Source organism: Diadema setosum, chromosome 1 (assembly GCF_964275005.1).
Source record: "Diadema setosum chromosome 1, eeDiaSeto1, whole genome shotgun sequence".
Classification (NCBI taxonomy): Eukaryota; Metazoa; Echinodermata; class Echinoidea; order Diadematoida; family Diadematidae; genus Diadema; species Diadema setosum.
This window is the reverse complement of record NC_092685.1, coordinates 47,003,469-47,016,421: the sequence shown is the minus strand read 5'-3', so window position 1 is coordinate 47,016,421 and position 12,953 is coordinate 47,003,469. Positions and strand designations below refer to the sequence as shown.

The window sequence follows — 12,953 nt, the reverse complement described above, 5'->3', positions numbered from 1 at the left end:
CAAACACTATGTACAACTGTGGCCCAAAGCCACTAAAATTTGATGTCAGGCCCCCAAATTTCCGAAAATGTATTTTAGTGTTTCTGTTTATTTCGGGCCATCAAAACTTCAAATTTGAATATTTAAGTAGCCCAATTTAGTGTAGAGCCTGATATATAATGTGTGTGTGTGTGTGTGTGTGTGTGTAACTGAATTTCGAATGCTACGCGGTGTTAGGCCACAGTGATGACAGTGGGCACAAGTAATTACATTACTTTAACATCAGTGAGGGAGAAAGGTTTGCGGTGACACAAGTATCTACAACTGCTCATGATTGTCTCCTCAACAGTTCACTTGACAAGGGATGCTTGAGTTGGATATCTATGAACGGGAGATTTCAGGAACAGTATCACTAAACATCTTCCGATTAATAAATGACGACCTTGAACATCCAGCTATCCATGACATTATTCACAAGTGAATCTTGACAGATGCGAGCAACTCCCTCTGCGTTTGCAATATAATAAGCATGAGTCATTCTGTCAATTTCATACCCAGGAAGCAACGGCGATGACTGAGAGAGACAACGACGCCTCATAGTCATGTTTGTATTGGCTCAGGACAGTACTTTTCAACTCACTCCTCGACCGCTGTTGTTCAACGAGATGTGTATATCTGAGAGCTCCACGCTGGGATCTACAGACACGGCTGGTTGACTGCCCTCATCTTCTTTCCTCGTTGAATGTCGCCTCGAAGGTCCTCTCTCGAGACCAGGACATACAGTAGCTCCGGTCAAATCATGCATAGCATGGTATGCTTTCGGCGGACTCTCTGTTTCTTGATTCTGGGACTATGTGCAGTCTACTGCCTGATCACTTGGAGAATAATGGGGAAGGGTCGTTTTTCTGCGACTGGAAAGTTTCGTTCAGCGGAAATCACATTAAAGCAACCAGTGACCCAGAGAGTGAGGCCTCGACCAATGCAAGATGAGATTATACGAAGAAACGTTTCAACAACCAAAAACGTTCCAGGGTATCTTCTGGAGCCCGTTGATATCCATGAGTTGGCTTACATTCACAACCCAGTAGATGCATGCAACAATCGACGAGATAACAAGAGTGACGTTTTCATGGTTATGTTCGTCATATCTTCTCCGCATAACTTAAAGCGTCGGGAACTTATTCGCAATTCTTACGGAAATGTGAATGTGTGGAGGTCAGTAGCGTCCAAGGAAACGGAAGTGAAAACAGTTTTCATGTTGGGATCGACTGCCAACGCTTCTGTGCAATCCATGATTGATCGCGAATCTGTTTTACACCAGGATATCGTCCAAGAAGATATGATCGACCATTACCAGAACCTTACGCGGAAAACGATAATGGGTTTGAAGTGGGTGACGAATTACTGTCCACAAGCAAAATTCACCATGAAGTTGGACGACGACGTAGTTGTTAACGTTGAACGAATTCTCAACATGTTATGGAAAGCGCCTAGGCAGAATTTTACTGCCGGACAAGCCCTCTTTGCCTCCCCAGTGGTTCGGGACAAAAAGAGTGAGTTCGGGAAGTTTTACCTTCCAACAGAGTTCTATCCGGAATCAATCTACCCACCTTACCTTACTGGTCAGGCATACATCATGTCTAAAGACCTGGTAGAGGCAACCTACAGGACAGCTTTGACCACTCCGCTCTTTCCTTGGGAAGATGTCTTCGTTGGTATTTGCCTACAGAAGCTTGGGGTGAAACTAAGTAGAGACGCGTATTTTGTGTGTCTACATGGAAAGAACAACGTGTGCAATGATAAAAGAGAAAACTGGAAATCTTACGGAGTATTCTATGATTTATCTGAAGAACATATGATAAACGTGTGGTCTGTGTTTAATACAGTTGCACAGGGGTGAATCCTAATTTAGGGATTTCCCCGGACGCGATGAGTCATGAGTCCCGAATAACCATGGAGCTACGTAGCTCCATGGATAACCACGCTGCCTCAAGCACTTTTGTGTGAACTGGTAGGTCAAAATAATCAAAGTTCGCCATGCAAATTCGCGTGTGTGTTGCGTAGACGAATGTCTGGCAATTATGGTAACATTCCATTCTCATCTACCTTGATGATTATAACCTCCAAACTTACTGAAATTAGTGATCAAGCATATAAAGGGAGTATCAAAAGTGTTGGCAATCATTCTGTTAATAAATTGTTACGTAAATAGCAAGTTCATGTCACGTCCTTTCGTTTAATTTTTAGATATAGGCCTATCCCGGCAAGGAAATGTAAGATTATCCAACCATCCTGATCCAACAGTCATGCAAAAGAAGAATGATTTGGTATGTATTCGTTCGAGTATATTAAGACTTGTTTGTAAGATAAACACTACATGGGAGCATTTCAGGTTGTGGTAACATTTCAAATGATGCGGACTGCGATATTCATTTCTGACATTGCAAGTTAATGTAGGTCTACAGCAATTTTGACATGTTGCATACTCTATTGTAATAGCCAATCTATGTGTTTTCTCTAAAGACATCAAATTTGCATTTCCAATCTTCAAATACTTTAATAATGATATGTGTTCTGCTTCACACGGATTAACCAATAGTCTGCTTCTACACATCTATGTCCCCTTCAAATACAATAATTATCTGATTGGCAACAAAAGATGTAGTCATAAGTTTCTCTTTCAATTCAATGTCATCACATGGGATTGCCGTTATTTTCGCCTCTACCTTTAATGAAGACACAAGAATTATGAGGAATGGAAGCGCCTGCCTGCAGTAATTTTTTTTCCTGGCTGGGCATGTAGAACGGAAGGGAAAGGTCATGGGATCAATGACTAAGTACGGAATTTATTAATTGAAAAAAGAAAGCCTCCCTCGATCACGGATTTATTGTATTCATTTTCACGTGTACACGTATACAACTGCGTTTATACCTGTACGCTCTTATTCTATATGTACGCATGTATGTATACTGTATTCAAAGGGTGTAATGTATGTATGTAATCAGCATAATCTCTATTAACACACGCCCTCTATCCACACACGACACCCAACCACATTTATTATTAGTACTCGGTCAAACCAACCACACGCCACCGTATAGATATACGATACGCCATGTAGGGCGTAATAACCACTCATAACCTTACTCATCATCAACATGACAGTATGCATAACTTGTTGTATTATTATAAAGCCTAGGCGATTTTAAATTGTCAGTCCATTTAGAAATAAGAGAGAACTAGAACAAGCCATAATGTCCAGAGGTCGTTATCCATTATTCAAGCGAATTACTTGTTGAAAACCGTCTCTTCCATGAATACTTATGTACGTACAAAGTTATAACTATTACATAATCATAACATACGTACCAGAACATATATAATCATAATATATATATTTGTTATGAGTGCCCTCTTGTTTATATTTTCATGAGAAATTCTTTTATTTTGCCATACTTATTTCTTTCACGCAAGTGGAGAAATAAAAACAAACTGAAAGAGAAAGTGAACTGTATCCGATCATCTGATTATATCACGTTTCTAACAGCTCTGCGTGATGTTTTCATATTCTGTATCACATGAATATGCCATGGAGGTATTGCTGATACCCTTTATACATTAATTTGCTGTATTATTATAGTGCACTCCATTTATATCGAGGTTCTCGGGACTGGCGGGTTTCTTTCGGTATATCGAAATTTCGTGAAAGCCGAACAGTAAAAGTGTACGAAGATTTTTGATCGTAATTTAGGATAACTATTGCTTTGTTGTAACGGGAGTGCACTGTACAGACGATATTATTGTCACCAGGGCACTTGTTCTGTGTTTCATCAATCGTGATGAAGGCCTTATGTAAGCCCGAAAGCTCGAATAAAAAAGATAGGAAGAAGAAGCTACGTCGTGGTAGAAACTTATTTTTATGAATGTATGTGTGTGTCTGTGTCTGTGTTTATGTATGTATGCATTACGCATGCACAGTAGAGCTGTCATCAATCAAAGGGTACCGAATATCCAACACGAAAATCAGCATAAAGAATCACTTGACATTACAGTCAATATCAGGGCCGGCGGAGCATTTTTAAAAGTGGGGGCCCACTGCCGGGTTTCATGAGCTAACAAGAAAAAAAAAAAGAAAAGAAAACATGGTCCTCACCTCATCTCTCCCCTTCACTTCCTGGTTTCTGCAGCTGACAAGCAAAAACACCGCGCTCACACTTCAAGATCTCCATCTACTAAGTATTTCTTTTTAATGCCACTTACGTACTTCCGGGTTAAAAAAGAGGGGGCTCAAAGTGATAAAGTGATGACACCTTATGTATTCCTTTGTATGGTGCACAAAAAGTGAGGGGGGCCCGAGCCCCCCCCCCCCCCCCCCCCCCCGTTCCGCCGGCCATGAATATGAGGATATATGGGCAGCAATAGGAGGGAATTAAACAAAATGGGAATGAAAATATCAATCTAAAGACAAATATGTCACAATGAATAATAAATCATGAGAAATGTTACGAGAGAAGACAACACTTTACAAAACGCACAAAACTGGACAAATTGGAGAGGAGGTGATGACGGGAACACATCACAGCGCTTTCGCTGGAGGGTTTAGAAATAATTATTAGTTAACCCACATTTTCATCACCTGTCCATGGATTTGTGTGTGAGATTCGTTCACTTTTCACTCATTGGCACAAAAAAAAAGGGTTAAAATACACTTTCTTGACCAGGGATTCAACCAAACGTACAATCTTTTTCCTTTTCTGTCCCCCAGTATCATCTTGGCTTATTCTGACATGAGAAAAAAAAAAATTATTAAATAAGGTCTTTGGTATCTATTAGAAATAACCGGTCCATGGGAGACTTGTTACGACAGTGAATCATCACCCCCTCCCCGATTAATTTCCATGTGAGCACTTCAACAGTAAGGGTACTTTTCGGGGACGTTTTTTTATTTTCTGTTTCCAATGTGCACTACCCCCTCTCAGTACAATCTGATCATCTAGAACAACTTAATGAGAGATAACTTTGCCCCAAAATTGCTTCAGACAAACAATCTATTAAAATTCATGCCAAAATGAAAAATTTTGGGTGAACGCGTGTAACGATGGACAGAAATCTAGGCGCCTACATAGTAAATATAATAAAGGTCAAATTATGAATGCTCATTGAAACATTGTTGTTTAGCAATTGAATGGCTAAATTTTGATGGGAGATGATATTTACAGCTGTAAAGTCTATTGAACATCGTGTTTTTATACACTCTTGAAATATTAGGTAAATTTAGTTGGGTAATTGTTGGTTGGTAAAAAAAAAAAAAAAAAAAAAATCATTCTGTGCAATTATCGCCCAATTGAACTTTTAGGTGATTAAACCAACATTGGGCAATTATTCTTACTTAAATATTGGTCGAATATTTACCAACAGAATTGGTAATGAAGAGTTGGGTACTTTTTACCCCGCTGTTGTGCAAGTGACGCATTCCCTTTGCGTGCTGGTTAATTTTTGTTTGGCAACTGATACTTGGGTATCTAATTTGCCTTATATGATTTACCAACATTATTTCGCACATTAAGCGTGGGTATTTCTTATTTCTTACTTGGGTAATTTTGTTACGTCCCTTTCTAAGTTGGTAAATTTTCATGGACAATAGTAAAAAAAAAAAAAAAGTCTGTGCGTGTACGCGTGTATGTGTGTATGTATGTGACGGTGTGTGTGTGTGTGTGTGTGGTATAGGCCTACGTATGGAAGGATGGCCGAACCTCACGATTTTGTAGGGGGTACCAAGAATTACTATAGGGTGTTCTCCGTTTTAGGAATGGGGGGGGGGGGGACAACACACACACACACACACACATAGACACGGTATTGTCTATATATACATATATACATATATATATATATATATATATATATGTATATATATATATATATATACATATATACCTACATATATATATATATATATATATATATATATATATATATATGTATATATGTATATATATATACATATATATATATATATAGAATATATATATATATTATAATTAATATATATAAGCAAGAGCTACATTGTGGACGTATTTTGACATAATTTTCTTTCGTTTCCCTTTATTCCGTCAACACCGGAGGGGTTAAAAAATCAACATTGTGGGAGAATCTGTCTGTGGGAGCAAACAACAGGATCAGGATACTCCTACAATATTGCTAGTTTGTGCTTTGTGTGTGTGTGTGTGTGCTTGTGTGTGTGTGTGTGTTTGTGTGTTTGTGTGTACGTGCGTGTGTGTGTCGGTTTGTGTGCAAATAGTTAGATGACACATATACCTTACTGGACTTGCTTACCACTTCATTCCAGATCAAATCCCAGTAACTAAAACATTGAAATTTTGATACCAGTTGATTTTTTTTTTTGCTCATGAATATTCATAATCTATTCAAATTCTCTTCGTGAAAAAGATAAAATATTGTTAAATCTAATATTTTTTATGATTTCAATAAACTCTGAAATGTATTAGAAATTTAGTGAGTATTATTGCCGTGATATTCACAATCCAACTTGTGCCTTTGATGAGGTATTTTCATATTTTTATAATAAAAGTGTAATCTACATGGTAACCATGTCTTAAAGCATTAAAACTAAATGGCCCTATATATGTGAATGAAATATCCCTGGTACTATCTAGGTCTAGGATGTAGGCTAAGCCTATACGTACTTGTAGATATAGGCTTTGTAGGATTACGATAGGTTAAATATGAACAATATCTTGACATTCACATGCACTGGTAAACACCCATACATCAAATAATTCAGCACAAGATTAATTTTGTCAACAATATCTAATTGGGTAAAATTGGTTGGGCAAATGATTATCCAATTCAAAATTAAGAATTATAGCCAACGGTTGGGAAATTGCAAAGTTGGGTAAAGTCTGATTGGTCAACAGCTGATGGGCAATTTAATTTGCCCAACCACATAGCAAACTAATTACCCAACATCAGTTGGGCAGATTTTAACCAATAGTTGTGTGGACAGTATGTTGCCCAGTGTTGGTTAAAAGTTATGCATTTTTTTGCCCAACTATTTTAAGAGTGTACCATTTTCAGACCAGCTTGTCACATTTTGGTCCGTCCATGTTACGCGCGTTCATCATTTAGTCTAGAAATTGCATATTATGCTGTTACGAAAATAATTTTTCAAGAGGTTGGCCATGACTAATATTTAGTTTTTATACCTACTGCGACACCATATTCCTTGCGTGCACCTGTCTTCTGTCATGCTGCATGCTGTATAATTAGTTGCGTAAGCAGACATTGGGTTCACGCCTCTCTATGCCACTACTATATAGAGCTATTTATGATGCATAGCAGTTATTTTCGTACGGAAACGAATACGAGAGGCGCGAAGGCAGCATCCTGTGGAAGTCCTCCGAGGTGCCTCATTTAGTATAAGGAAACCCTGTTATCAGTCATTCACACTTCGCTTGGTCATGACCCTGTTCAACAAACAAGCTAAAAACCGAATGCATAGCGTACGTGTAATAACCCATCGTAACATGTTTGCTGGTTGTGCCCTTGGAGAAGGCTCTGTCTTGATACAGTCTTCGGGATCACACCCCGATACTCGTGATTCTCGGCTGCTCCTATTTATAGGAACCAGGTTAAACCATCAACCACGGACATCCTCCCATGCCATCACAGCGTGCGGGCAGGCAGACGTTCACAGAGTGCTCAAGGGTTCGCATGCGCGCCTTTATAGAGGGCGGTATAGCTCGCAAAACGAAGACATTTTTCACATCGCCAGGAGATCGGTGGGCCCTGTGAACTATTGACAGCTGAGAATTAGCAGCAGCAGCACCTGAATCCATGCAGCAAATGTTACTCAATATGCTACGAGGGTGATATAGTAGCAGCGCCTGGCGCACTGCTGCCAACGTTCGTTCAAGACACTTGCTCTTATTCTGTGCAATGTAATTGTGAGGCTCTGCACACAAAATAGTGAAAGCACTGTTTCATGTGCACGACTATGGAACTCACCATATAAAACGTCGGCACTCAGGTATACCTCTAAAGGTAAGCGACAATATTCCATTCGATCGTATAGGCAAATAATTCATACAAATTAATTAGTATGGAAACTGATTTGTTTATATGCACGAAAACTTAAGCTACGTATCAATATTCATTTTCATTGTTATTGTTTAATGAGCGTAATGCGGACTTAAACGAAATCAAATCCCAAATATAAATGTGGATTGAGTGAAAGCAACAATAAAAATAGAAAACATAAGTGAAAGTTTGAGAAAAATCGAACAACCTATTCAAAAGTTTCGGTGCTGTGATATTCATGACGTCGCCGTATAAAGCAAATACAGATAAAACTCAAAATATTTTTTTACTTTTCTAGCAAAATAAAAGAGCACTTCACTTACCTCTTTCAGAAAGCAGGTGGAATAATGCTTCCCTAAATACAGTAATAAGTCGATAGAATGTGTACTTAAAAAACCTAAATTTTGTGGAATTCTCCTTATATTTTCTTGATGATTGTTTGTCCATATGATGTCATGAACTGCAGTCGTCTTATGATCAAGCGACTTTTTATCGATTGTCCGATTTTCTTCAAACTTCCACTGATGTGTTACACTAATATTGCTGCTTTCAGTCAATGCACTTCTATATTGGGTTTTGACTTCCTATGAACGTGTAGTGTACTTAAATGATAATATCAGAACTCTTAAAGAACTTAATTAATGTGATTTTGATTTATAATTGATAGAAGTGCTCCTTCATAACAGTACGCTGTTGTGTGATGCGTTAGGGGTTTTACACGTAAAAGCCGCTTACCCCATTGTAAAAGAAATTCAGACAAAGTAATATTGTAAAAGTAATATCGGAGAAGCAAGATATTTCTCTAATACAACATTTAAATATTTGTTTCCAATGCCTGATTTTCAATAAGATAATCAAGCACTTGTCGTGGAATCGACTCGGCATTTAACAAATGAAGAACAAATTTTTGGTGTGCCAGTGTTTGATATTTAACATACAGTATTATCACACAGTTGTGAGTTTCCTTATCAGTTGAAAAAAGATTAACTTTTACTATAAAGACGTGATTTTTCTCTCATGGCCGTCTATTTCTGCTCTTCAATAACGTACCCATAGATGCAAATAAGTCTCACCTGGGCTTTGTTATTTCCTTTTACCTTGTCATGTTTTCCAATTCATTCGCGTCTTTCAAGCGTTAAATAATCGGATGCTTATATTTGTCACGGTTTTTATATCACGATTCATAACCAAAGGATTTGTAAAAACTTGTTGGATCACTCCCTAGAGAGAGATAATTATATTTGGTGTCAAAACGACGGATTTTAAAGCCTAATTTATTGAATTCACCAGTACTTGAGCCAGAAATCGTCGATGTCAAGTCAAGCATAAACAATGATGTTTATCTGGCACTATTTCCACGAAAAGTCAGCCTTGATTATGTCACACGTGTAGCTCAACCATACCCTGGACACAATCCAGAAAATCATCTCATTGAGAAAGGATTCATCACATTCGTAGTGCATGCATACAATAATACAAAGGAGATGCGTGTAAATGGCGATTATTTTTTTTTTTCAATTTTAGTAGTCCCACGTGGTGCATGTTTTTTTTTTCATAATATTTTTTCTTCGACAAAATTTCAGAATGAAGAGGTTATCTAATAACATCTGATTTGAAGCAGCCTTTCATATTGATAATTTCATACTTAACAGTTGCTTAATGACAAGATATTTTATTATCATTTTGAAAGGAGGAGCGTAGAATATTGTTTTAATCGAATCTAACTACATGTATCATAAGCATTATTATCATTATCATTATCATCATCATCATCATACATCATCGTTATTGTTATCATTATTACTATATCATTATTATTATCATTACATGCACGAGAATGTGTGTTCATAACAAAACGTCCTTCCAAGCACCCATTCTTGGTAAAAATGTGAAATTTGAAATGCGCCTTCTTACTACGACTAATACGGCAACATTTTCATTCGTCATCTTGCTGATAAAGTTGCATTGAAAACATCACTTCCGTCGTACAAGTTAAGATAGCTTTCTACATAAACCGACCTGCTTTATTAGTCACTCGGCAGTGGACGCGTAGTCACCAATAAATGTAATAGAAGGACTGTAAAGCCTTGGCTTAGTGTTCTTCATAGTCACCAACACGCTCATGACATCATGTTATGTTCAACCTAGCTCATCTCCTGCCTACATTATCCAACCAGATATTTTCCTCGGAAATGAACAATCAGTACGTGATGATTATGAGCGTCCCAATTCTAACCCGGCGAGGTGCCTATGCAACAATGAACCGGACAGTTATGCAAATGGATAGGAGGCTACAGAGGGAAAAACAAAAGAATCACTTTGATACGCAATATATGTTTCATTGTAGGAATATGTCGACAATGTTCATGAATTCATTTCTGCTAACGACTCCTGTCTACTCTCTTGGCTCAGGTCGTCACAGGCTTCCAAAAGAAGAAAAGTTTGTAGTAGTTTCTTCGACAAAATTACTAATCGTATTTGTTGCAAAATGGGTTAAGATATGGAGATAGACTGTGTGTTATAATCCTTTTCAATTTCCATTTCAGATCGTCGGCTCGCCATCTTTTATGGAGGATTGGTTCCATCCATACAATCGGAGTAGGTAGCCAGCGTTGGCGCAGACTGTTTCGGATTACTACTCTAAAGATCTCAGAAAAGGCATCACCAAACTGAAGGATTCAGGGATTACAAAAACAAATGAAATTTACTCGACTTCCGTCATATTCTCTCCTTCTTTATTGACTGCAAATTAACACCCTTAATAAGTGCGAGACAATTCTCAAAGTAAGACGTCAGGATTCTGCCGCGGTTGACGCTTTACAAAATCTTTGTACATTTGGAGCCCCTGCAAGCATCGGCTTGAGTGTTATCACCATGGCGCTTTTGATATGCAGTCAAATTGCACATCACTATGCTTTGAAAGTCATTGAATGATTCATTGTTCCCTGGAAATTCAAAACCGACAGAGTAACATGATAGCTTGTTCTTTTCATCGTGCAACGGCGGAACCAACTGAGTAGCGATGAGACTACGACTAAGGCTGAGAAAATGGAAACCCAAAACATCGCAAGTCGCCTTTATCTCCCTCTTCACTTTCGTTGTATTCTATGGGTCGACGAGAGTGCGAGAAGTAGCGCAATCAAGGCGGACCCAATCCGACCCGCTCAGCCGGCGGGTAAGCCGCTACCTCATACTGTCTTCAGATTCACAAGGAACACAAAGCGAACTCCACAGGAATTCGTTCAATGGTCGTGTGCACGAAAGAAAGGACCGCACAGACAACTTCTTTCTGAAATACACAAAATTAGTTAAGTCAGTAAAGGGCAATGGTTCTCAAAAGCGTAAAGGCAAATATCTTTCAGAACAGATAGACCCACATGAATATAGATATCTGAATAGTCCGTCAAATGTATGTAGTGATGAGTTAGGGAATGCAATCCATGTGCAATTACTGATTTTTGTGATATCAGCCCCAGATCACTTGAAACGGCGAGATTACATTCGTGTGACATATGGAAATGCCGAGACGTGGGAATTTGGCAACCGTAGTATAGCAAGGACGGTGTTCATGCTTGGAGCCACGTCGGACCCACTGCTACAAGCAAAGATTGATGACGAGGCCCGCATGTACAAAGACATCGTTCAAGAGAGTTTTGTTGATTCTTACCTAAATCTTACGCGGAAAACTGTGATGGGTTTAAAATGGGTGAGCACAAATTGTCGACATGCTCGTTTCACCATCAAAATTGATGACGATTCCATGATCAACAAAGCTCGCATCTTAGATTTTATTGTCAACGCTCCTTCAACCGACTTCATGGTCGGGAACGTCAACATAAACATGCCCGTAATGAGAGAGAAGAGCGGCGAGTTTGCAAAGTACTACTTGTCTGAGGATTTTTACCCTGAAGAAAGCTATCCGCCCTACATCTCGGGCAACGCATACATGATGTCCACTGATTTGGCGGAAGCTATCTACCGCACGGCGCTCGTCACCCCGCTCTTCCCGTGGGAGGACGTGTTTGTCGGCATGTGTCTTCAAAAGATGGGAACCAGACTAGTGCATGATGAACACTTCCTGTGTTCGCTCTTGGGGCCAAGGCCTGCCAGTTGCTCCGACAACCAGTGGATCAGATACGCAGTGTTTATGGACCTAGACACAGATCACATGATGCGAGTTTGGGTGGAGAGCAGTCTCTACGCAGATAAACTATTAGCTTCACTGCCTGACTTAGAAAACATCTATTAGCCAGTGAACGGTGAAAAGCGTCTTTGAATATCTAGTCATGTCTATGACCCTACATATCTGCATTGACAAACTTAATGCACCTCAAGTTCATTGCTCGCTTGTGTGACTTGTTTTGTTTTGTTTTTGTAGAGTGAATGAATCGGCAAGTACCAGTTCACTGCCTGGGAAGGGCAATGATCAGATTCCGCAAATGAGCCTTAATGAATTATTCCTTCTTTTTGGCACGGTGATGGGTGGGAAAGTCGGTAAAATGTGACAGGGAAGCATAAAGTTAGTCGTCTTGTTCCCGATTTAGGAGACGTAGATGACTAATCATGAAGCAAATTCCCACGGCGTCTATAAATGGCGAGTTGGGAGCATGACGTGTACTGTCAAACTGGTGACTAGGAAATCGTCGGGGATAAATCCAAGGCGACGGAAAATCCTGATTTTTGTGTGATTTCGGTCAATCATACACTCTAAGAACAAAGAAAAAGGGTTCAATTTTGCACCTTCACGTGCAGCACAATTAAGCAGCTCTACGGGTACAATTTTGCATCTTTCAAACCAGAAAGGTTCGATGTTACACTATTTAGACCAGAAAGGTGCAAAGTTGCACCTTTAAAGGTCCTGAATGGTCTGAAA

The 12,953-nt window shown here is 39.1% G+C and overlaps 2 protein-coding genes across 2 annotated transcripts; both read left to right on the top strand.

Annotated features, from left to right (window-relative positions):
• The first annotated feature begins 865 nt into the window (after positions 1-865).
• LOC140240609 (beta-1,3-galactosyltransferase 1-like) lies at positions 866-1,879 on the top strand. The gene has a single exon (XM_072320396.1). The coding sequence runs from the start codon at positions 866-868 to the stop codon at positions 1,877-1,879; it is 1,014 nt and encodes a 337-aa protein (XP_072176497.1).
• Positions 1,880-11,102: 9,223 nt separating this feature from the next.
• Positions 11,103-12,329, top strand: LOC140240509 (beta-1,3-galactosyltransferase 1-like). Its single transcript, XM_072320307.1, has one exon. It carries the CDS (start codon positions 11,103-11,105, stop codon positions 12,327-12,329), a length of 1,227 nt encoding a protein of 408 aa, XP_072176408.1.
• The last annotated feature ends 624 nt before the right edge of the window (positions 12,330-12,953 follow it).

What these genes read in the sequence shown, in the direction of transcription:
- LOC140240509 (XM_072320307.1), top strand. Translation starts at nt 11,103, where the DNA reads ATGAGACTACGACTAAGGCTGAGAAAATGGAAACCCAAAACATCGCAA.
- LOC140240609 (XM_072320396.1), top strand. Translation starts at nt 866, where the DNA reads ATGGGGAAGGGTCGTTTTTCTGCGACTGGAAAGTTTCGTTCAGCGGAA.